This window comes from Somniosus microcephalus, chromosome 8 (genome assembly GCF_052327205.1).
Source record: "Somniosus microcephalus isolate GS21.2 chromosome 8, FLI_Smic_1.0, whole genome shotgun sequence".
NCBI lineage: Eukaryota > Metazoa > Chordata > Chondrichthyes > Squaliformes > Somniosidae > Somniosus > Somniosus microcephalus.
Genome location: NC_140994.1, coordinates 59,936,583 through 59,962,945, shown reverse-complemented (window position 1 = coordinate 59,962,945; position 26,363 = coordinate 59,936,583). Strand labels below are relative to the sequence as shown.

General features: G+C 47.9%; 1 protein-coding gene across 1 annotated transcript in view; it reads left to right on the top strand.

Annotated features, from left to right (window-relative positions):
* Positions 1-26,363, top strand: part of LOC147113546 (coiled-coil and C2 domain-containing protein 2A-like) — a 403,075-nt gene that overhangs the window by 334,457 nt on the left and 42,255 nt on the right. The window contains exons 26-27 of the mRNA XM_085996133.1: positions 838-927; positions 16,395-16,508. Coding sequence (XP_085852259.1) covers positions 838-927; positions 16,395-16,508 — 204 coding nt within the window. The remainder of the gene's footprint in view (positions 1-837; positions 928-16,394; positions 16,509-26,363) is intronic.

The following is a 26,363-nucleotide window of genomic DNA, read 5'->3' as shown; positions in this document are numbered from 1 at the left end:
CTTTCATTGCTAGGGGGATAGAATATAAAAATAGGGAGGTATTGCTTCAGTTGTACAAGGTATTGGTGAGACCGCACCTGGAATACTGCGTACAGTTTTGGTGTCCATACTTAAGAAAGGACATACTTGCTCTCGAGTCAGTACAAAGAAGGTTCACTCGGTTAATCCCGGGGATGAGGGGATGGACATATGAGGAGAGGTTGAGTAGATTGGGACTCTACTCATTGGAGTTCAGAAGAATGAGAGGCGATCTTATTGAAACATATAAGGTTGTGAAGGGGTTGGATCGGGTGGATGCGGGGAGGATGTTCCCGATGATGGGTGAAACTAGAACTAGGGGGCATAGTCTTAGAATAAGGGGCTGCTCTTTCAAAACTGAGATGAGGAGGAACTACTTCACTCAGAGGGTGGTAGGTCCATGGAATATGCTGCCCCAAAAAGCTGTCGAAGCTACATCATTACATAAATTTAAAACAGAAATAGACAGTTTCCTAGAAGTAAAGGGAATTAAGGGTTACGGGGAGCGGGCAGGAATTTGGACATGAGTCTAAGTTCGGATCGGTCATGGCCCTGTGGGTAGCGGAGCGGGCCCAGGGGCCGTGTAGCCTGATCCTGCTCCTATTTCGTGTGTCTAATTCTGTTAGATTCAGGAGATGGTTCTGTGATAGTAGATTGGCGGTTAGGATCAGATCAGCCATGATCTTATTGAATGGCGGAGCAGGCGCGAGGGGCCGATTGGCCTACTCCTGCTCCTATTTCTTATGTTCTTATGTTCTTATCTCTGTATTATTTGCAATATAGTTAACATATATAATTGGTACTTTTTTTCTATTTTAGAATCTTATAGCTAGATTTGTGTCCTTGATTCCATACCTTCCAGATAGCCTAGGTTTTTCAGATGCCTGCAATATTTGGTTGACATCACAGGTAAGTAGAACACCAGGTATAAATGTTATGTCATAGATAGAGTCATAGAGTTATACAGCACAGAAAGAGACCCTTCGGCCCATCGTGTCCGTGCCGGTCATCAAGCCCTGTCTATTCTAATCCCATTTTCCAGCACTTGGTCCATAGCCTTGTATGCTATAGCGTTTCAAGTGCTCATCTAAATGCTTCTTGAATGTTGTGAGGTTTCCTGCCTCTACCACCCTTTCAGGCAGTGAGTTCCAGATTCCAACCACCCTCTGGGTGAAATTTTTTTTCCTCAAATCCCCTCTAAATCTCTTGCCCCTTACCTTGAATCTATGCCCCCTGGCTATTGACCCCTCTACTAAGGGGAAAAGTTCCTTTCTATCTATCTTATCTATGCCCCTCATAATTTTGTACACCTCAATCAGGTCCCCCCCTCAGCCTTCTCTGCTCTAAGGAAAACAACCCCAGCCTGTCCAGTCTCTCTTCATAGCTGAAGTGCTCCAACCCAGGTAACATCCTGGTAAATCTCCTCTGCACCCTCGCCAATGCAATCACATCCTTCCTATAGTGTGGCGACCAGAACTGCACACAGTATTCCAGCTGTGGCCTAACTAGCGTTTTGTACAGCTCCATCATAACCTCCCTGCTCTTATATTCTATGGTGTGGAGATGCCGGAGTTGGACTGGGGTGGACAAATGTAAGAAGTCACACAACACCAGGTTATAGTCCAACAGCTTTATTTGAAATCACAAGCTTTCGGAGCGCTGCTCCTTCTTCAGGTGAAGTGGAGAAATGCATAAAGACACAGCTTATATAGTCAGAGAATCATGTCAGATGTTTACAGGTAACCTTTCCAACTGCCATTTATCACACCTCGGCAGAGAGATAATCACAGCAGTCAAAGGTGTGAATGGTGTCCAAACAGGTCAGTCAGGGAAACATTACATCAAAGAACAATGAGGTGGGGTCACAAGGGGTCAAATATTGCAGATGCTGGGGTCTGTATGAAAAACAAAAAAAGACAAAAAACATTTTTTTTGGCTGGAAATCACAGCAGGTCCGGACGCATCTGTGTAGAGAGAACAAGCCAATGTCGACTCGAGTCTGGATGACCCTGAGTCAGGTGGGGTTACATGTAGCGTGACATGAACCCAAGATCTCTGTTGAGGCCATCCTCATGGGTGCGGAACTTGGCTATCAGTTTCTGCTCGACGATTTTGCGTTGTCGTGTGTCTCGAAGGCCGCCTTGGAGAATGCTTACCCGAAGATCAGAGGCTGAATGTCCTTGACTGCTGAAGTGTTCCCCGACTGGGAGGGAACACTCCTGCCTGGTGATTGTTGCGCGGTGTCCGTTCATCCGTTGTCGCAGTGTCTGCATGGTCTCGCCGATGTACCATGCTCCGGGGCATCCTTTCCTGCAACGTATGAGGTAGACAACGTTGGCCGAGTCACATGAGTATGTACCATGTACCTGGTGGGTGGTGTCCTCACGTGTGATGATGGTATCTGTGTTGATGATCTGGCATGTCTTGCAGAGGTTGCTGTGGCAGGGTTGTGTGGTATTGTGGTCGCTGTTCTCCTGAAAGCTGGGTAATTTGCTGCGAACGATGGTCTGTTTGAGGTTAGGCGGCTGTTTGAAAGCGAGTAGTGGAGGCGTGGGGATGGCCTTAGCGAGGTGTTCGTCGTCATCGATGACATGTTGAAGGCTGCGAAGAACATGGCGTAGTTTCTCCGCTCCGGGGAAGTACTGGACGACGAAGGGTACTCTGTTGGTTGTGTCCCGTGTTTGTCTTCTGAGGAGGTCTATGCGATTTTTCGCTGTGGCCCGTCGGAACTGTCGATCGACGAGTCGAGCGTCATATCCCGTTCTTACAAGGGCGTCTTTCAGTGTCTATAGGTGTCCATCGCGTTCCTCCTCGTCCGAGCAGATCCTGTGTATTCGCAGGGCTTGTCCATAGGGGATGGCTTCTTTAACGTGGTTAGGGTGGAAGCTGGAGAAGTGAAGCATCATGAGGTTGTCCGTGGGCTTGCGGTAGAGTGAAGTGCTGAGGTGTCCGTCTTTGATGGAGATTCGTGTGTCCAGGAATGAGACCGATTCTGAGGAGTAGTCCATGGTGAGTTTGATGGTGGGATGGAACTTGTTGATGTTATCGTGTAGTCTTTTCAGTGATTCTTCGCCGTGGGTCCATAGGAAGAAAATGTCGTCGATGTATCTGGTGTATAGCGTTGGTTGGAGATCCTGTGCAGCGAAGAGGTCTTGCTCGAACTTGTGCATGAAGATGTTTGCGTATTGGGGTGCGAATTTGGTCCCCATGGCTGTTCCGTGTGTTTGGGTAAAGAACTGGTTGTCGAAGGTGAAGACATTGTGGTCAAGGATGAAGCGGATGAGTTGTAGGATGGCGTCTGGAGATTGGCTGTTGTTGGTGTTGAGTACTGAGGCTGTCGCAGCGATGCCGTCATCGTGGGGGATACTGGTGTAGAGTGCTGAGACGTCCATCGTGGCGAGGAGTGTTCCTGGTTCAACTGGTCCGTGGGTGCTGAGTTTCTGTAAGAAGTCTGTAGTGTCGCGACAGAAGCTGGGGGTTCCCTGTACGATGGGTTTCAGGATGCCCTCGACATATCCAGAGAGGTTCTCACACAGGGTTCCGTTGCCTGATGCGATAGGACATCCAGGTGTGTTGGCTTTGTGTATCTTTGGGAGGCAGTAGAAGTCTCCCACGCGGGGAGTACGTGGGATGAGAGCATGTAGGATGCTTTGAAGGTCTTGATCGAAGGTTTTGATCAGTCTGTTGAGTTGGCGGGTGTGTTCTTTGGTCGGATCTGCGGGTAACTGTCTGTAGTGTTCCTGGTTGTCCAGTTGTCGGTATACTTCTTTGCAATAGTCCGTTCTGTTCTGTATGACGATGGCACCTCCTCTGTCTGCTGGTTTGATGACGATGTTGCGGTTGGTCTTGAGAGCGTGGATGGCATTGCGTTGTGCTCGGGTGACATTCTGGACTGTCTTGTGAGTGCGGCTGATGAATCTGGCGTTGATGCATCTCCTGACAGCTTGAGCACACATGTCAAGCTTAGGGCAGCGACCCTCCGGAGGGGTCCAATTTGACTCTTTCTTCTTCGGTAGCTGCACTGCGGATCCCTCTGTCTGCTGTTCCGGATCATTGATTGTCTCATTGGGTTCGCTGCTGACATCTTGGGATTTGTGGAAGAATTCCCGGAGCCTCATTCTCCTGATGAATTCCTCTGTGTCTGCCGCGAGACCGATGGGGTCCATTTTGGTGGTGGGGCAGAAATTGAGCCCTCGGCTGAGAACTTCAATTTCGTCTGGTTGAAGGGTGTGGTCAGACAGGTTGACGATGGATTTCCCTGTGGTTTCAACCGTGGTACCGGGGGAGGCTTGGTTGCTGCTGCTGGTGATGCCAAGTTTCTCAAGCTTCCTGTTCTTGGTGTGCATGTAGGTAGCGTAGTTCCGTTGCCTTGTTTGTTTGGCGGTGTCTCGTAGCTGGTCTGCTGCATCCTGAGCACAGGCTGAGAACATGGACTCCATCTCGGTTTCGAGGTTGCGGCGTCTGCTGTAGAGCTGGTGTACGAGATGGTTGAGGAGTGTGCGAGAGGTACGACGGCAGAGTCTCTCAGCGTAGTCTGTGTTGTAGGTTGACTTGAGTGGGTTAGTGATCTGTAGTCCTTTCGGGATCTTGTCTGCTTTCTTGCATCTCTGTAGAAACTTGATGTCTGTGTCAATATGCGCGATCTTCTTGGAGATCCTCTCCACTTTGAGCCGGCAGTTTGTGGTGTCGATAGTAGTCATGGTGTGGAGATGCCGGAGTTGGACTGGGGTGGACAAATGTAAGAAGTCACACAACACCAGGTTATAGTCCAACAGCTTTATTTGAAATCACAAGCTTCACTACAGACTTCTTACAGAAACTCAGCACCCACGGACCAGTTGAACCAGGAACACTCCTCGCCACGATGGACGTCTCAGCACTCTACACCAGTATCCCCCACGATGACGGCATCGCTGCGACAGCCTCAGTACTCAACACCAACAACAGCCAATCTCCAGACGCCATCCTACAACTCATCCGCTTCATCCTTGACCACAATGTCTTCACCTTCGACAACCAGTTCTTTACCCAAACACACGGAACAGCCATGGGGACCAAATCCGCACCCCACTACGCAAACATCTTCATGCACAAGTTCGAGCAAGACTTCTTCGCTGCACAGGATCTCCAACCAACGCTATACACCAGATACATCGACGACATTTTCTTCCTATGGACCCACGGCGAAGAATCACTGAAAAGACTACACGATAACATCAACAAGTTCCATCCCACCATCAAACTCACCATGGACTACTCCTCAGAATCGGTCTCATTCCTGGACACACGAATCTCCATCAAAGACGGACACCTCAGCACTTCACTCTACCGCAAGCCCACGGACAACCTCATGATGCTTCACTTCTCCAGCTTCCACCCTAACCACGTTAAAGAAGCCATCCCCTATGGACAAGCCCTGCGAATACACAGGATCTGCTCGGACGAGGAGGAACGCGATGGACACCTACAGACACTGAAAGACACCCTTGTAAGAACGGGATATGACGCTCGACTCGTCGATCGACAGTTCCGACGGGCCACAGCGAAAAATCGCATAGACCTCCTCAGAAGACAAACACGGGACACAACCAACAGAGTACCCTTCGTCGTCCAGTACTTCCCCGGAGCGGAGAAACTACGCCATGTTCTTCGCAGCCTTCAACATGTCATCGATGACGACGAACACCTCGCTAAGGCCATCCCCACGCCTCCACTACTCGCTTTCAAACAGCCGCCTAACCTCAAACAGACCATCGTTCGCAGCAAATTACCCAGCTTTCAGGAGAACAGCGACCACAACACCACACAACCCTGCCACAGCAACCTCTGCAAGACATGCCAGATCATCAACACAGATACCATCATCACACGTGAGGACACCACCCACCAGGTACATGGTACATACTCATGTGACTCGGCCAACGTTGTCTACCTCATACGTTGCAGGAAAGGATGCCCCGGAGCATGGTACATCGGCGAGACCATGCAGACACTGCGACAACGGATGAACGGACACCGCGCAACAATCACCAGGCAGGAGTGTTCCCTCCCAGTCGGGGAACACTTCAGCAGTCAAGGACATTCAGCCTCTGATCTTCGGGTAAGCATTCTCCAAGGCGGCCTTCGAGACACACGACAACGCAAAATCGTCGAGCAGAAACTGATAGCCAAGTTCCGCACCCATGAGGATGGCCTCAACAGAGATCTTGGGTTCATGTCACGCTACATGTAACCCCACCTGACTCAGGGTCATCCAGACTCGAGTCGACATTGGCTTGTTCTCTCTACACAGATGCGTCCGGACCTGCTGTGATTTCCAGCCAAAAAAAATGTTTTTTGTCTGTTTTTTTGTTTTTCATACAGACCCCAGCATCTGCAATATTTGACCCCTTGTGACCCCACCTCATTGTTCTTTGATGTAATGTTTTCCTGACTGACCTGTTTGGACACCATTCACACCTTTGACTGCTGTGATTATCTCTCTGCCGAGGTGTGATAAATGGCAGTTGGAAAGGTTACCTGTAAACATCTGACATGATTCTCTGACTATATAAGCTGTGTCTTTATGCATTTCTCCACTTCACCTGAAGAAGGAGCAGCGCTCCGAAAGCTTGTGATTTCAAATAAAGCTGTTGGACTATAACCTGGTGTTGTGTGACTTCTTACACTTATATTCTATGCCTCAGCTAATGAAGGCAAGTATCACCACCTTATCTACCTGTCCTGCTGCCTTTCGGGATCTATGTACAGGAAGCTCTTTTTTATCTGGCACCGATGGGACCGGCGTGGTGCCGGTTTATCAAAAAGTCCGGATTACAGAGAGTTATAGTTAAAAGGTATGAGAGCTCCGTACACAGCAACAAATCCAGGCTTCCCTGTTGCTTAGCAACAGCTGCAAGAACCCCGGCCACAGACCAAGCGTCCCTGTTGCTTAGCAACAAGTGCAGAAACCCCTGATTACACAGCCAAGAATCAAGAAAGGGCCACTAATGTGAAGAAAAACTTAACTGAACCTACTCCTGAATTTTGCCGGTTAACCGAGATTTCCGGTTGTTTGGGTGCCGGTAAATCGAGAATTTCCTGTACGTGCACACCAAGGTCCCTCTGATCCTCTGTCCTTCCTAGGGTCCTACCATTCATTGTGTATTGCGTTGCCTTGTTAGTCCTCCCAAAATGCATCACCTCACACTTTTTAGGGTTAAATTCCATTTGCCACTGTTCTGCCCATCTAACCAACCCGTCTATATCGTCCTGTAGCCTGAGGCTTCCCTCCTCGCTATTTACCACTCCACCAATTTTCGTGTCATCTGTGAACTTACTGATCATACCTCCTACATTCATATCTAAATCATTAATGTACACTACAAACAGCAAAGGACCCAGCACCGATCCCTGTGGTACACCACTAGACACAAGCTTCCAGTCACAAAAACAACCTCGACCATCACGCTCTGCCTCCTGCCACTAAGCCAATTATGGATCCAATGTGCCAAATTGCCCTGGATCCCATGGGCTCTTACCTTCTTGACCAGTCTCCCATGTGGGACTTTGTCAAAAGCCTTACTGAAGTCCATGTAGACTACATCAACTGCACTACCCTCATCCACACACCTAGTCACCCCCTCTCAAAATTCAATCAAAATTGGTTAGACATGATCTCCCCCTGACAAAGCTATGCTGACTATCCTTGATTAATCCAAGTGGAGACTAATTCTGTCCCTCAGAGTTTTTTTCCAATAATTTCCCTACCACTGATGTTAGGCCCACTGACCTGTAATTCCCTGGTTTATCCTTGCTACCCTTCTTGAATAATGGTACTAAGTTAGTTACTCTCCAGTCCTCTGGCACCTCCCCTGTAGCCAGAGAAGTTCTGAAAATTTGTGTCAGTGCCCTTGCAATCTCCTCCCTTGCCTCACACAGCAGCCTGGTATACATTTTAAGAGGAAGAACATGTAAAGCAGTTAGTTACATTATTTAATACCCCAGTAATAGCTTTATAACTGTTACTTAATATTTTACATATGAATAGTAATGATAGGAGCCCAATCATGTTTTCACATATAAGCCTATACTCATGATGTACTATATACATCCTTGTAACTTAGGGGGTATGTTAGCATACATTGGACTGTTTTCTTGTTCTTTTTTGATTTGTTACTTTAAACGCCAGATTACACACACTCATTTATAGTAATGCAGAATCAGGTCTTTATTGAGACCTCACACTATTCACAACCAGTATGAGTGCACAAGTCTTTTCATACTACACAAAACCAGTATGTGAGCTGCTGAGACACACACTTCGCAAAACCAGTGTGAGCACCAGCTGCTTTTGAGACATCACATTAACTGATCTAGTGTGAGCTGCTAACAGTGTTCCCTTACATTTCTTATACAAAATTTTACCTTTGATTACTACATTCCATGCATACTAACAATACATCATGGTACCTCAAAGATGCCAACAGAATAACAACATAAGCTGAACAACCAAGCATCCAACTTCTAATTATTTTGTTGCTGCAATCAAGTTGACACATTCAGATATGGCTGAATGACTCTTACACATTCTACTATTTTCTTTCCTGTGAAAATATCCTTTCTTTAAAATCCTCTTACCCAATTTACAACCCATGCTCAGCAGAAAGCTGTTTTAACTTTTAACTTATCGTGTGCTGGTCTCACAGACTGCACAGAGAAGAATAACGAGGTACCCAAGTAGTGTGAACCCTGTTCCCACAGCATAGTGGTTATGTTACTGGACTAGTAATCCAGAGGCCTGGACTAATGATCTGGAGACATAATTTCAAATCTCCATCACAGCAGCTGGGGAATTTAAATTCAGTTAATTAAATAAATCTGGAATAAAAAGTTAGTATCAGTAATGATGATTGTAGTGTATGTAACTGTTCTACCTTTAAGAGAACTATTGTAGGTGTGGCACTACTTTATCCTGGCTGCTGTATACTGTAATACCGATGGTGACCACACCGGTATATAAGTGCTGTGGCAGAATTTATTGGGCAGATTCGCCCTGACCTTCGAATAGTAAAGTCCTGTTTAAGTTACTCTTGTAGTCTGTGTATTACTTCGCTATACAACCCACAGACTTTACAGTGGCGACGAGTTCGATCTTACCCTGCGGCAACAATACTTCTGAAGAAGTAAACGAGCGTCGAGAAGAGGCACCCGCCCTCGTCGTTTTGCTGAGAGAAAACTCGAGTCTGCAGACCAAGAAAGGAGGAAGATTTCAAACACGAAGTCTTCCATCAGCAACAGGCATGGATTGTCCCTTCTGCCATGGTGGTGAGTGAGCCGATCAACACGAGAAGCAAGTCGGCCACGGTGACTGTGAGTAAAGGGAAAATAGAAACAAATAAACGGAGGATAAGGGCGGTGCACTCGACCACGGTCGAGGGGGAAAGGAGCCGGACAGAAGTCGGGCCCAGAGGCGCTGAGACTGGGGCAGCGTGGAGCAGAAGCCGCGGTACAAGCGGGCTGGGGAGCGTCGTGAGACGACTAGACCGCGATGGAGAAAAAGGCCGGACAAATACCGCGACCACGAGGCGCTGCGACCGGGATCGTAAGGCGCGGGAAGATATAAACATAAATAAGCCACGGAGAACTCAGCCACAGCCGGGGAGGAAAGCACCGGACTGCGAGAAGCTGGGAGGCACGATTGGGGTGAAAAAGGCCAGACAGTGACTGAGGCCACGAAGCGCTGCGACCGGATCGTAAGGCGCGGGAAGAGATAAAAATAAATAAACCGCGGAGAATGCAGCCGCAGCTGGGGAGGAAGCACCGGACTGCGAGAGGCTGGGAGGAGCGATTGGGTGAAAAAGGTCGGACAGTGACCGAGGCCACGAAGCGCTGTGACCGGGATCGTAAGGCGCGGGAAGAGATAAAATAAATTAATCGCGGAGAACTCAGCCGCAGCCGGGGAGGGAAGCACCGGACTGCGAGAGGGCTGGGAGGCGCGATTGAGAGCCGCGCGAGCGGGAGAGACAGAGCCCGAGCGAGAGCCGCGCGAACGGGAGAGAAAGAGCCCGAGAGAGAGCGAGCAAGAGCCGCGCGAGCGGGAGAGACAGAGCCCGAGAGAGAGCGAGCGAGAGCCGCGCGAGCGGGAGAGACAGAGCCCGAGCGAGGGAGACTGAGCGAGATCCAGCCAGCGACTGAGACCGTTCGCCATCAACGGGTTGTACCCAGAGCCGGTTGCCTGGCCGAGAGAAGGGAACGCGCTGAAGCCGAAGCGCAGGCTGCGAACCCCGAAAGCCAGCGGCCGTCGCCCGAGGGAAAAGCTTACCCCTCCTGCCAGGGGAAGAAAAGCGGGAACCGCCATCTTGAAAGTGGGCGGGGAAAGAAGATAAGCGCGGGAAACCACGGGAAGCCGCCAGTAGGCGGAGAAAAAGACAGAAGCGGGAACCACCATTTTGAAAGGGGCGGGGAAAGAAGATAAGCGCAGGGAAACCGCCATCTTGGATTAAAAAAAAGAGTTAAAGAAATATTTCGTTGTTGTTTATCAGGGAGGTGAAGATGCCTAAGCGTGGTAACATCAACGATTTCAATTCCGAGGTAGAAGATTGGGCCACGTATGTAGAACGCATTGAGATATATTGTGAGGCCAATAAAATAGAGGATGATGATAAAGCTATAACCTTGCTAAACTCGATGGGGGTGAAGACATACGGGCTATTGAAGCATCTTCTAGCACCAGTTAAACCGGCGGATCAAACCTTCGATAATATTGTTGCTGTTCTGAAGGATCACTTGAACCCCACACCGCTGATGTTGGCGGAACGATTCAAATTTTATGCGAGAACGCAACGGAAAGAGGAAAGCAACGCGGAATACTTGGTCGAACTGCGTAGGCTAGCGAAATACTGCCAGTTTGGAGGAAATCTGACAGAGGCATTGCGAGACAAGTTCGTGTGCGGGTTGTCGAAGGAAGGAACGCAAAAGCGACTGCTCGAAGAGAACGACCTTACACTGGATAGGGCTGTCCTTATTGCAGCATCACATGAAGCCGCAGCGAAAGGAACTGCAGAAATGCAGCTGAAGGCAACGGTCCTCAGTGTGGATCAAATTACTTCGGGTGCAACGAAATGTTATCGTTGTGGGAAGACAACACATGACCAGAACCAATGCTGGTTTAAAAACCAGGACTGTAGGAAATGTGGCAAACTGGGTCACATAGCCAAAGTATGCCGGTCAGGGAAGAAGACCAACAACCAAAAAAAAAAGCCATCACAGGAAAAGTACAACAAAGTACACAAGGTGGTTGAGAAGAGTTCAGATGAACAGAATTCGGATTCAGACCCAAGCGGCCAGGAACTGGGTAGTCTGAGAATTCATAATGTGAGTAAGGAAGCTGACCTACAAACTATCTGGGTCATGCTAAAAATAGCCGGAGTCCAAGTGAGAATGGAATTGGACACTGGATCAGCCCTATCAGTCATAAATCGAAGGGATTACAACCGGCTATTCTCACATATACCCTTGAGAGATACCAAGTTCGTATTGCAGACATACACGGGGCATAAAGTATACCCCATGGGAAAGATAAGAGTCAAGGTGAGAGACAGGGGCAAAGAACACCCCGGAATGGACTTATACGTACTACCTGAGGGAGGACCACCACTTCTAGGACGGGAGTGGATCAAGAAAATAGACATGGAATGGCACTACCTCAAAGCAATAACGAGTGAGGACTCGGGGCAGACAATCAGCTCAGACTCTGAAACGGATGACGATAAGACCAGCCCAAGCATGAAAGACAAGTCTAAAATGAACTTGCTGACTAAGGTTGGTAGAACGAATGTGGGCATAAAGGCTTATGCTCCAGAGGAGAACAAAGCTTCAGAACAGAATTCCTCTGAACAACAACAACATAGCTTGACAGAGAATTCTGAGTCTGTTCAAGTTACAGACATATATATTACTGAGGAACATCGAGCTCGAACGCAAACTTATTTCAGATTACGACAGCAATTAGAACAATTGAATTGCCGTCTCGAGCAAGAGATGAAAGCAATGAAAAAGTTCTATGATACCGAATGGGAGAATCTGGAAAGACAACAGAAGCAGCTGGGGAAGAAAAGGGAGCAGGAGCACACAAACCGTCTGCACGAGGAGGCCAAACGAATCAAAGCTGATTCGGCTTCTGAAGGGGCGTGCTCCAATCCGGTGGAACAAGATGTGCCGCAACTGAAGGCGCTGGTTAGCAGGTTGCAGGCAGAAAAAGCTGAGTTGGTCGACATGACTTCCGAGCTCCTACTGAAGTTGGGTGCAGCATCACCGGACGATTCATTTGTGGAAATTCGAATGATGGGGGCTGCGGATGATGGCGAAGTAGAAGCAGCAAAGGAGCCCCAGGACAAGGTTCTAAACAGCCCTGTAGTGAATGGAAAAGGGATGATGATGGCAGAAGAGTTAACAGTCAGCCAACTCATTCATATGCTGAGGGATAAAACTCTAAAATGGGAAAAACTTAAATACGAGCCTCAATCTTCAAAGGGAAGGGAGCTCTCAAAAGTCATTGGAAGAGCTGAGGTGGCAACCAAGACTGAGAAGTCTGCAGCAGAACAGCCCTTGGATGCCAAAAGTACGCTGACGCACGGCAATGTAGAACAACAGAATACTGAAACAGCTACTTCAGTAGAGGGATTGAATAGTCCGATCAATCAATCTCCGAATGAAGTTGAAGTATTGAAATCACAAATGAGGTCATTTAGTAAAAGACTTGCAGGAAGCCCAGAAAAAGCGGGATGAATCTGAACGCATGATGAAGTCTCTTCAGGACAGATGTCGGGATTTGGAACAAAAGTCGGCTAACGTCCAGCTGGGTAAGGAGGAAATAGAAGACCCTCTCGCTGGCCTAGCTCAGGACGACACCGAATATTACCATGATCTGTTGAGTGACACTGAATATTACGAGGACCTGGTCTGCCCAGCTTGTGCCGAGAACTCCCAAAGTGCCGAAATCAGGATGAATCACTTAAAGTCTAAGGAACATAGGGAGATGGCGGCGTTACAGCTGGCAGCTGACAATGGAGCCCCGAGAGTCTCCAAGAAGCAAAAAAGGAAAAGACGAAGCAGAAGATGATAACCATCTGAACCATTATTACCTCTACCCGATCACACACGTGGTCCCCCGAACGGAGCCAAATCAGTTGGAAAGTAGGAAAATTTCCCAAGGCAATCCAACTGGTTTTTGTTTGTTTTAAAAAAGTCAGCAATGCTGGTTCAGAAGTGATGGAAGTAAAGCTGTTAAGTCTAGGGAAGGACTATGGGATGAGTCCCTCTAGCAAGGTGACCCGACTACACCACGGAGGTGTGGTCCGGACCGAGTCAAGAAGATCAGAGACTGAATCTGTGAACTGTTTCCCGCAGAGACTGAATCTGTGAACTGTTTCCGCAGAGACTACCTCTGTGAACTGTTGTAACATGAAGTTGGATATGTTATGATGTTATGTTAATGGGGAATAAGTATGTTGTAAGCTAAAAAGGGAGGATTGTAGTGTATGTAACTGTTCTACCTTTAAGAGAACTATTGTATGTAACCGTCCACCTTTAAGAGAACTATTTTAGGTGTGGCACTACTTTATCCTGGCTGCTGTATACTGTAATACCGACGGTGACCACACCGGTATATAAGTGCTGTGGCAGAATTTATTGGGCAGATTCGCCCTGACCTTCGAATAGTAAAGTCCTGTTTAAGTTACTCTTGTAGTCTGTGTATTACTTCGCTATACAACCCACAGACTTTACAATGATCATGAAACTACTGGATTGTTGTAAAAACCTACATAGTTCTCCAATGTCTTTTAGGGAAGGAAATATACTGTCTTTACCCAGTCTGGCCTATATGTGACTCCTTGACCCACAGCAATGTGTTTGAGTCTTAACTACCTTCTGATATGGCAAAGCAAGCCACTACTTAAATGTCCATCACCAAGAGTGGTTCAGTAGCACCACTACTGACCAAGCTGGCCGAATCCTTAAGGACATAGTACCAGACTGAGCCTGTGACAGGTGGTAAGAGAACCAACATGAGGGAAAAAACCTACTTGACATTCTCCTCACCAATCTACCTGTCGCAGCTGCATCTGTCTATGACAATATTGTGGGCACCCATGATGCATCTGTCCATGACAGTATTGTGGGCAACCATGAGGCACTGCAGACCATCAGCAGCAGCAGAGTTGTATACCACCACAATCTGTAACCTCATGGATTGGCATATCCCTCACCTTACCATTACCATCAAGCCAGGGGACCAACCCTGGTTCAATGAGGAGTGTAGAAGAACATGCCAGGAGCAACAGCAACACCAGGCGTACCTAAAAATGAGGTGCCAACCTGGTGAAGCTACAACACAGGACTACATGCATGCTAAACAGCGGAAGCAGCATGCTACAGACAGAGCTAAGCGATCCCACAACCAACAGATCAGATCAAAACTCTGCAGTCCTGCCACATCCAATTGAAAATGGTGGTGGACAATTAAACAAAAGACAAGGATGAAGCATTTGCAATCATCTTCAGCTAGAAGTGCCGAGTGGATGATTCATTTCGGCCGCCTCCTGAAGTCCCCACCATCAAAGAAACCAGTCTTCAGCCAATTCGATTCACTTCACATGATATCAAGAAACAGCTGAGTGCACTGGATACAACAAAGGCTATGGGTCCCGACAAAATCCCGGCTGTAGTGCTGAAGACTTGTGCTCCAGAACTAGCTGTGCCTCTAGCCAAGCTGTTCCAACACAGCTACAACACTGGCATCTACCCGACAATGTGGAAAATTGCCCAGATATGTCCTATCCACAAAAAGTAGTATAAACCCAATCCAGCCAATTACCACCCCATCAGCCTACTTTCAATCATCAGCAAAGTGATGAAAGGTGTCATCGACAGTGCTATCAAGCGGCTCTTACTCACCAATAACCTGCTCACCGATGTGCAGTTTGATTCCACCTGGAGCACTCAACTCCAGACCTCATTACAGCCTTGGCCCAATCATGGACAGAAGAGCTGAATTCCAGAGGTGAGGTGAGCGTGACTGCCCTTGACATCAAAGCAGCATTTGACCGAATATGGCCTCAAGGAGTCCTAGTAAAATTGAAATCAATGGGAATCGGGGGGGGGAAAACTCTCTACTGGCTGGAGTCATACCTAGCACAAAGAAGATAGTTGTGGTTGTTGGAGGCCAATCATCATAGCCTCAGGACATCGCTGCAGGAATTCCTCAGGGCAGTGTCTTGGGCCCAACCATCTTCAGCTGCTTCATCAATGACCTTTCCTCCATCATAAGGTCAGAAGTGGGGATGTTCACTGATGATTGCACAGTGTTCAGTTCCATTTGCAACTCCTCAGATAATGAAGCATATGTGCCTGCATGCAGCAAGACCTGGACAACATTCAGGCTTGGGCTAATAAGTGGCAAGTAACATTCACACCACACAAGTGCCAAGCAATGACCACCTCCAACAAGAGTCTAACCATTCAAAGGCATTACCATTATTGAATCCCCCACCATCAACATCCTGAAGGGGGGTGGTTTGGGGGGAGGGGGGGGGGCGCGGTATGTGGTTGTCATTGACCAGAAACGTAACTGGACCAGCCACATAAATACTGTGGCTACAAGAGCAGGTCCGAGGCTGGGTATTCTGTGACAAGTGTCTCATCTCCTGACTCCCCAAAGCCTTTCCACCATCTACAAGGCAAAAGTCAGGAGTGTGATGGAATACTTTCCACTTGTCTGGATGAGTGCAGCTCCAACAACACTCAAGAAGCTGACACAATCCAGGACAAAGCAGCCTGCTTAATTGGTACCCCACCCACCCCTTAAACATTCACTCCCTCCACCACCGGTGTACTGTGACTGCAGTGTGCACTGTCTACAAGATGCACTGCAGCAACTCGCCAAGTCTTCTTCGACAGCACCTCCCAAACCCACGACCTCTACCACCTAGAAGGACAATGACAGCAGGCGCATGGGAACACCATGCAAGTCACACACCATCCTGACTTGGAAATATATTGCTGCTCCTTCATCGTCGCTGGGTCAAAATCCTGGAATTCCCTACTGAACAGCACTGTGGGAGCACCTTCACCATACAGATTACAGCGGTTCAAGAAGGTGGCTCACCACCACCTTCTCAAGGGCAATTAGAGCTGGCCTTGCCAGCAATGCCCACATCCTGTGAATGTATAAAAAGAAAATTGTTCATGGCCATTTTTATTCTGGTACAATCTACCAATATCCCAAAGTATGGGATTGTAACTGTTATAAACTTGCACATTAGTAATTTCTATGAACACATTGTTTACTTGAAGAATGCCAAATAATAGCTTCAATTCATTTTGCTTTCCTTCAGCAATTTCTTAATCTGATACTTGGAGGTAAAGAGGACCATGCAGTCCTTCTTTGTAACTATTTCTTGTACATGAAGATGAATGCTTTCGTACTCTTAGGAACCTCAATTCTTGAAGTAAGTACAGTAATTATAAAGATTTATTTTGTAGCCAAGTTTCCAATTCATATGCCTGTTCATGACATGGAAGATTTGTTATTTAAAATGGAAAAAAGTGAGAGCAAAGACAAATAGAGAGAAAGGTAAACAGGCAGTTTCTTTCCACATTCTATTTTAATTCCATTGTTTTTAAAATAAATAAGTTGAAAGAAAACGATACTACTTTGAAGGAAACAGCTAGGAAGGGAGGGTGGAATGGTGAGCGGAGGAGAAAAACTGGTTGAGGATGAGGAGGTCTCCGATCTCTCGCCACCTTCCCTTGGGAGGAGCAAGTGGGAGTGGGGGTGAATGGATGGAGGGTTAAGGATTTTGGTGTGACAGTGGAGCAAGGGGAAGGGAAGATACAAGGGTTGAGTTAGTAGTTCAAAGGAGAAGAGGTATGGGTGGTAATGGGAGTGAGGGTGTGCTAGGAAGGGGAGCAGACATTGAGAATGTGAAGGGATATGGAGGGGAATGGGAGCAAGGGGTGGAAGAAATTTGACTGATTGGGCAAGAGGTTCAGAAGGGAGCCACCAAGGGCCAAATTTCCCTCTACACTAGCCCAAAGACATCACCCTCATCTCCCAACCAAAAGGAAGGACAAAAAGAAGAAAAAGACAAGAAACAGAAGCAGAAGACAGAAAAGCAACAAGAAGATTTAAGGGGAGAGAAACAGAACAGAAGTGAAAGAAGCATAAAACATAGAAATATAGAAGATTGGAGCAGGAGTAGGCCATTCGGCCCCTCGAGCCTGTTCCCCCATTTAATGAGATCATGGCTGATCATCCAAATTCAGTACCCTGTCCCTACTTTCTCCCCATATCCCTTGATCCCTTTAGCCTTAAGAAATATATCTAACTCCTTCTTGAATATATTTAATGAATTGGCCTCAACTCCCTTGTGTGGTAGAGAATTCCACAGGTTCACCACTCTCTGGGTGAAGAAATTCCTCCTCATCTCAGTCCTAAATGGCTTACCCCTTATCCTTAAATTGTGACCCCTGGTTCTGGACTCCCCTGCCATCAGGAACATCCTTCCTTCATCTAATCTGTCTAGTCCTGTTAGAATTTTATAAGTTTCAATGAGATCCCCTTTCATTCTTCTAAACTCGAGCAAATATAAGCCTAATCGACCCAATCTCTCCTCATACGTTATTCCTGCCATCCCAGGTATCAGTCTGATGAATCTTCGCTGCACTCTCTCCATGGCAAGAATATCCTTCCTCAGATAAGGTGACCAAAACTGCACACAATACTCAAGGTGTGGTCTCACCAAGGCCCTGTACAACTGCAGCAAGACATCCTTGCTCATGTACTCGAATCCTCTCGCTATGAAGGCCAACATACCATTTGCCTTCTTAACCGCCTGCTGCACCTGCATGCTTACCTTCAGCGACTGGTGCACAAGGACACCCAGGTCTTATTGCACTTCTCCTTTTCCCAATCTATTGCTGTTCAGATAATAATCTGTCTTCCTGTTTTTGCCACCGGAGTGGATAACCTCGCATTTATCCACATTATACTGCATCTACCATGCATCTGCCCAATCACCCAACCTGTCCAAATCATACTGGAGTTTCTCTGCATCCTCCTCACAGCACACAGGTCAACCCAACTTTGTGTCGTCTGCAAACTTGGAAATATTACATTTACTTCCCTCGTATAGATCATTAATATATATTGTGAATAGCTGGGGTCCTAGCACCGATCCCTGCGGTACCCCACTAGTCGCTGCCTGCCACTTGGAAAAAGATCTGTTTATTCCAACTCTTTGCTTCCTGTCTGCCAACCAGTTCTCTATCCAAGGCAGTACCTTACCCCCAATCCCGTGTGCTTTAACTTTGCACGTTAATCTCTTATGCGGGACCTTATCGAAAGCCTTCTGAAAGTCCAAATACACCACATCCACTGGTTCTCCCTTATCTATTCTACCAGTTACATCCTCAAAAAATTCCAGTAGATTAGTCAAGCATGATTTACCTTTTGTAAATCCATGTTGACTTTGTCCAATCCTGTCACTGTTTACCAAGTGCTCTGCTATTACATCTTTTATAATGGTCTCTAGCATTTTCCCCACTACCGAAGTCAGATTTACTGGTCTATAATTCCCTGTTTTCTCTCTACCACCTGTTCCAGTGTCTATCGAATTTTGGAAGATGACCAGCAATGCGTCGACTATTTCTAGGACCACTTCCTTAAGTACCCTAGGATGTAGATTATCAGGTCCTGGGGATTTTTCGGCCTTCTATCCCATCAATTTCCCTAACACCATTTCCCTACAAATACTGATTTCATTCAATTCCTCCCCCTCATTAGACCCTATGTTCCCCGACATCTCTGGGATGTTATTTGTGTCCTCCTTTGTGAAAACAGAACCAAAGTATGTATTTAATTGGTCTGCCATTTCTTTGTTCCCCATAATAAATTCCCCTGATTCTGACTGCAGGGGATCTACGCTTGACTTCACCAATCTTTTTCTCTTCACATATCTATAGATAGACATAAGAGACTGTAAGAGACTAACTATATTCTCAGAGGTACTATGTGCAGTGTTACAAGAGATCAACTAGTAATATATTAAAAATCTTACATCTGGGTGCACTGCCCATCTACAAAACCTTACTTCCTTTTGTCATATTTTTATTATGTTTTTGTTAACTTTTTCCATTATATTTTTTTATGTCAATATTTATAATGGAAATTGTCTATGTAAACTTGTCACTGAAATGATACCCTTCCACCAGTAATGACACTGTTTTAGCTCCATTTTGCATCTCTCAGCTCCTCAGCCTGTACTACTTGTTAAACATCTTGGCCTAAAAATTCATTCTGGCTCAAACTTGGCACAGGGAACGATCCCTGCGGCTGAACAGATAGATCTGAGGTGCACCTGATACTGGGCCTCGGGCCTCATTTAAATGAGATTGGTGAGCATTGGTCTCCTCCTGGGCATACCCAGGCAGCTCACTGGTGAAGAGGTTTCCAATTTTGGTCCTCTGCATCATCAGCAATGGCCCTCAAGTAGGTCGTTAAAGAGGAAGGGGATGCGATCTTGAGGGGCTTAATTGGGAAAGAGAGGGTGATCAGGAGGGTGCGGCCAGGAAAGGGAGGGTGTTCATGAGGGAAGAGGCAAACCGGTAAAGGGCCGATCAGATGACCAGGACATGGCGTGATCTGGAAGGAAGGCGATCGGGACAAGGGGCAATCGAGACATCGGGACGGGGGTGATTGGGGCATTGGCATGGGGCAGTCGAGGCAACGATCGGGATGGGGATCATGTTGCCAATTAAGGGGGAAAAATTGGGTGGCATCCATTTTGGGGTGCTAACATCACCGGGGCGCTAATTTTAGCACCCTGTAAAAGTTAGCACCCCCCCACCGTAAATTCTGTAGTAGCGCCCCAAACAGGAAGTGTGGCGGCACTGCAAAGCGCTCCACCTCCTGCTTGGGGCGCTACTGCTGAATTTCACGGCACGTAGCGCTGCATCATTGATTAAAGGGGAGGGGCCTAGTGCTGCGCGCACCGGGGCCCTGTCGGACCACCGGGGAGCGGGGTGCTGTGAAAACAGACCGGCACTCAAGAGGTGTGCTGGACTGAGCGATCGCGGCCGGCACCCCGCATACAAAAGCGAAAGGGGGCAGGTGCTGGCAGTCGGCCAAAATAAAAATGGCCGCCCAACACCCGCCCTTTAACTTGCGCCGCCGCCACTGCCAAACCGCCCCCTGATCCTGTTGCACATATCATGCGGTGATAGGTCAGGGGTGCAAGGGAAGTTTGCGGCTGGGGCGCAAGTGGGGCACTGCACACAGCAATTACGTCATCGCCGGCGGTGCAGCGACACGGGGCGCTACCGCCTACTGCCGCCGCTAACCTCCCACTGAATTTCGCGGGAAGTGTTAGCAGCGCTGCACCTGGACGCTAGTGGATGTGTACCCCGTTAGCGCCCTAACGAGAGGCACAAACCAACCCAATTTTTTCCCTAAGAGTGGGGGGGGGGGCGGGGGGGGGGGTGTGGTGGGAGGGCGTGGTGGCCGTCAGTGGCCCATGTTTTTTATGTGGAGCCAAGAGAAGCTATTTCTGGCTTCACATTCAGGTAAATATTTCTCACAATCGTACCTTTTTGGTGGCGACCTGCAACGGTCCCTTTCAGGATTGGTGGTTAGGATGCATGTAGTCCTGGTTGTTCCGGCACCAGCTGCGTTCAGGGCAACCCAATTTTGTACATGAGGCTTAGACAAAGGGCCTAACGCCCGTTTCAAACATGAGCCCTGGATGCCTATTTTGTTGCCTACTTTAATATGGCGGACGGTGCACTTCTAGTTCGTAATGAGGGCGCGCTTGCTGCCTGCCATATTGGACATGGTGTGGAGATGCCGGAGTTGGACTGGGGTGGACAAATGTAAGAAGTCACACAACACCAGGTTATAGTCCAACAGCTTTATTTGAAATCACAAGCTTTCGGAGCGCTGCTCCTTCGTCAGGTGAAGTGGAGAGATGCATAAAGACACAGCTTATATAGTCAGAGAATCATGTCAGATGTTTACAGTTAATCTTTCCAACTGCCATTTATCACACCTCGGCAGAGAGATAATCACAGCAATCAAAGGTGTGAGTGGTGTCCAAACAGGTCAGTCAGGAAAACATAACATCAAAGAACAATGAGGTGGGGTCACAAGGGGTCAAATGTTGCAGATGCTGGGGTCTGTATGAAAAACAAAAAAAGACAAAAACATTTTTTTTGCTGGAAATCCAGGTCCGGCCGCATCTGTGTAGAGAGAACAAGCCAACGACGACTCGAGTCTGGATGACCCTACGTCAGGTGGGGTTACATGTAGCGTGACATGAACCTAAGATCCCTGTTGAGGCCGTCCTCATGGGTGCGGAACTTGGCTATCAGTTTCTGCTCGACGATTTTGCGTTGTCGTGTGTCTCGAAGGCCGCCTTGGAGAATGCTTACTCGAAGATCGGAGGCTGAATGTCCTTGACTGCTGAAGTGTTCTCCGACTGGGAGGGAACACTCCTGACTGGCGATTGTTGCGCGGTGTCCGTTCATCCGTTGTCGCAGTGTCTGCATGGTCTCGCCGATGTACCATGCTCCGGGGCATCCTTTCCTGCAACGTATGAGGTAGACAACGTTGGCCGAGTCACATGAGTATGTACCATGTACCTGGTGGGTGGTGTCCTCACGTGTGATGATGGTATCTGTGTTGATGATCTTGCATGTCTTGCAGAGGTTGCTGTGGCAGGGTTGTGTGGTGTCCTGAAAGCTGGGTAATTTGCTGCGAACGATGGTCTGTTTGAGGTTAGGCGGCTGTTTGAAGGCGATTAGTGGAGGCGTGGGGATGGCCTTAGCGAGGTGTTCGTCGTCATCGATGACATGTTGAAGGCTGCGAAGAACACAGCGTAGTTTCTCCGCTCCGGGGAAGTACTGGACGACGAAGGGTACTCTGTTGGTTGTGTCCCGTGTTTGTCTTCTGAGGAGGTCTATGCGATTTTTCGCTGTGGCCCGTCGGAACTGTCAATCGATGAGTCGAGCGTCATATCCCGTTCTTACGAGGGCGTCTTTCAGTGTCTGTAGGTGTCCATTGCGTTCCTCCTCGTCTGAGCAGATCCTGTGTATTCGCAGGGCTTGTCCATAGGGGATGGCTTCTTTAACGTGGTTAGGGTGGAAGCTGGAGAAGTGGAGCATCGTGAGGTTGTCCGTGGGCTTGCGGTAGAGTGAAGTGCTGAGGTGTCCGTCTTTGATGGAGATTCATGTGTCCAAGAATGAAACCGATTCTGTGGAATAGTCCATGGTGAGTTTGATGGTGGGATGGAACTTGTTGATGTTATCGTGTAGTCTTTTCAGTGATTCTTCGCCGTGGGTCCATAGGAAGAAAATGTCATCGATGTATCTGGTGTATAGCGTTGGTTGGAGATCCTGTGCAGCGAAGAAGTCTTGCTCGAACTTGTGCATGAAGATGTTGCGTATTGGGGTGCGAATTTGGTCCCCATGGTTGTTCCGTGTGCTTGGGTAAAGAACTGGTTGTCGAAGGTGAAGACATTGTGGTCAAGGATGAAGCGGATGAGTTGTAGGATGGCGTCTGGAGATTGGCTGTTGTTGGTGTTGAGTACTGAGGCTGTCGCAGCGATGCCGTCATCGTGGGGGATACTGGTGTAGAGTGCCGAGACGTCCATCGTGGCGAGGAGTGTTCCTGGTTCAACTGGTCCGTGGGTGCTGAGTTTCTGTAAGAAGTCTGTAGTGTCGCGACAGAAGCTGGGGGTTCCCTGTACGATGGGTTTCAGGATGCCCTCGACATATCCAGAGAGGTTCTCACACAGGGTTCCGTTGCCTGATACGATAGGACGTCCAGGTGTGTTGGCTTTGTGTATCTTTGGGAGGCAGTAGAGGTCTCCCACGCGGGGAGTACGTGGGATGAGAGCGTGTAGGATGCTTTGAAGGTCTGGATCGAAGGTCTTGATCAGTCTGTTGAGTTGGCGGATGTGTTCTTTGGTCGCATCTGTGGGTAACTCTCTGTAGTGTTCCTGGTTGTCCAGTTGTTGGTATGCTTCTTTGCAATAGTCCGTTCTGTTCTGCATGACGATGGCTCCTCCTTTGTCTACTGGTTTGATGATGATGTTGCGGTTGGTCTTGAGAGCTTGGATGGTGTTGCGTTGTGCTCGGGTGACATTCTGGACTGTCTTGTGAGTGCGGCTGATGAATCTGGCGTTGATGCATCTCCTGACAGCTTGAGCATACATGTCAAGCTTAGGGCAGCGACCCTCCGGAGGGGTCCAATTTGACTATTTCTTCTTCGGTTGCTGCACTGCGGATCCCTCTGTCTGCTGTTCCGGATCATTGATTGTCTCATTGGGTTCACTGCTGACATCTTGGGATTTGTGGAAGAGTTCCCGGAGCCTCATTCTCCTGATGAATTCCTCTGTGTCTGCCGCGAGATGGATGGGGTCCATTTTGGTGGTGGGGCAGAAATTGAGCCCTCGGCTGAGAACTTCAATTTCATCTGGTTGAAGGGTGTAGTCGGACAGGTTGAAGATGAACTTCCCTGTGGTTTCAACTGTGGTACCAGGGGAGGCTTGGTTGCTGCTGCTGGTGATGCCGAGTTTCTCAAGCTTCCTGTTCTTGGTGTGCATGTAGGCAGCGTAGTTCCGTTGCCTCGTCTGTTTGGCGGTGTCTCGTAGCTGGTCTGCTGTGTCCTGAGCACAGGCTGAGAACATGGACTCCGTCTCGGTTTCGAGGTTGCGGCGTCTGCTGTAGAGCTGGTGTACGAGATGGTTGAGGAGTGTACGGGAGGTACGACGGCAGAGTCTCTCAGCGTAGTCTGTGTTGTAGGTCGACTTGAGTGGGTTCGTGATCTGTAGTCCTTTCAGGATCTTGTCTGCTTTCTTGCATCTCTGTAGAAACTTGATGTCTGTGTCGATATGCGCGAACTTCTTGGAGATCCTCTCCACTTTGAGCCGGCAGTTTGTGGTGTCGATAGTAGCCATGGTGTGGAGATGCTGGAGTTGGACTGGGGTGGACAAATGTAAGAAGTCACACAACACCAGGTTATAGTCCAACAGCTTTATTTGAAATCACAAGCTTTCGGAGCGCTGCTCCTTTGTCAGGAGACCAGCTTTCAGGTGAACAGCGACCACGACACCACACAACCCTGCCACAGCAACCTCTGCAAGACATGCCAGATCATCAACACAGATACGATCATCACATGTGAGGACACCACCCACCAGGTACATGGTACATACTCATGTGACTCGGCCAACGTTGCCTACCTCATACGTTGCAGGAAAGGAAGCATGGTACATCGGCGAGACCATGCAGACACTGCGACAATGGATGAACGGACACCGCGCAACAATCGCCAGTCAGGAGTATTCCCTCCCAGTCGGGGAACACTTCAGCAGTCAAGGACATTCAGTCTCCGATCTTCGAGTAAGCATTCTCCAAGGCGGCCTTCGAGACACACGACAACGCAAAATCGTCGAGCAGAAACTGAAAGCCAAGTTCCGCACAGGGATCTTGGGTTCATGTCACGCTACATGTAACCCCACCTGATGTAGGGTCATCCAGACTCGAGCCGTCGTTGGCTTGTTCTCTCTACACAGATGCGGCCGGACCTGCTGTGATCTCCAGCAAAAAAAATGTTTTTGTCTGTTTTTTTGTTTTTCATACAGACCCCAGCATCTGCAACATTTGACCCCTTGTGACCCCACCTCATTGTTCTTTGATGTAATGTTTTCCTGACTGACCTGTTTGGACACCATTCACACCTTTGATTGCTGTGATTATCTCTCTGCCGAGGTGTGATAAATGGCAGTTGGAAAGATTACCTGTAAACATCTGACATTATTCTCTGACTATATAAGCTGTGTCTTTATGCATTTCTCCACTTCACCTGATGAACGAGTAGCGCTCCGAAAGCTTGTGATTTCAAATAAAGCTGTTGGACTATAACCTGGTGTTGTGTGACTTCTTACATTTGCCATATTGGAGGCATAGGCGCCTGTTTTGTGCCCAAAAAACAGGTTGTGGCACCATCGAAATTCTAAATCAACATTTTCCCACCATCTAACCTCAGAGTGCAAAGGAAGAGGGTTTCCAATGGGGCAGGACCACTATCCAGTTCTCTCTCTTGGCCACCTGTTTTACACTGCTAAAATGGGTGGCCCAAAGAGGAAACCCTATGCCATTAACTATTGCTTGTGTGCCCCAGCACTCAAATCACAATCAATGACAGCTCATAGATTGGAGAAGGGTGGACGTTGTCACTGCAGCAGCTACTTAAAAGGTTGCAGCAAACATTTTTTAAAGGGAAGGATGATTTTGACTTGCAACAATTTACAAGTTTACTTTAATCAGCTGAACATGGAATCTCTATTAACCTTACAACTTTAGTTCTAAAGCTCTTTATGCTTGCCTTTATGGCTTGAATCAATTTTGCCTGCCTGAACTTGGGCTGTCTCAGCTTGCTCTGGCTTGACTCTGTCTGTCTGGACTTTTCTGACTTCTGCTGTCAACTCTTCCCAATTGATTGGACTAAATGGGTTGACTTCTAGCTGATTTTGGGACAAAGGATGACCTTTTTTATATCTGAATTTTCCATGACAAACCCTATTTCTAGGTCCAAAAGTCAAAGTTTAGTTAAGAAATGTACCCTGGTAATGTGGATGTGCCAATCAATTTTGATAGGTATATGTTAGAAATGATGGTCACACTTATGTGTGTTCTGGTGAGATCAGAATACTCTGACTAACATAGAAACATAGAAGATAGGAGCAGGAGTAGGCCATTCGGCCCCTCGAGCCTGCTCCGCCATTCAATGCGATCATGGCTGATCATCCAAATTCAGTACCCGGTCCCTGCTTTCTCCCCATACCCCTTGATCCCTTTATCCTTAAGAAATATATCCAACTCCTTCTTGAATATATTTAATGAACTGGCCTCCACCGCCTTCTGTGGTAGAGAGTTCCACAGGTTCACCACTCTCTGGGTGAAGAAATTCCTCCTCATTTCTGTCCTAAATGGCCTACCCTTTATCCTTAGACTGTGTCCCCTGGTTTTGGACTCCCCGACCATCGGGAACATCCTTCCTGCATCTAGTCTGTCCAGTCCTGTCAGAATTTTATAAGTTTCAATGAGGTCACCTCTCATTCTTCTAAACTCCAGCGAGTACAAGTCCAATCGACCCGATCTCTCCTCATACATCATTCCTCCCATCCCAGGTATCAGCCTGGTGAATCTTTGCTGAACTCCTTCCATGGCAAGAACATCCTTCCTCAGATAAGGCGACCAAAACTGCACACAATACTCAAGATGTGGTCTCACCAAGGCCCTGT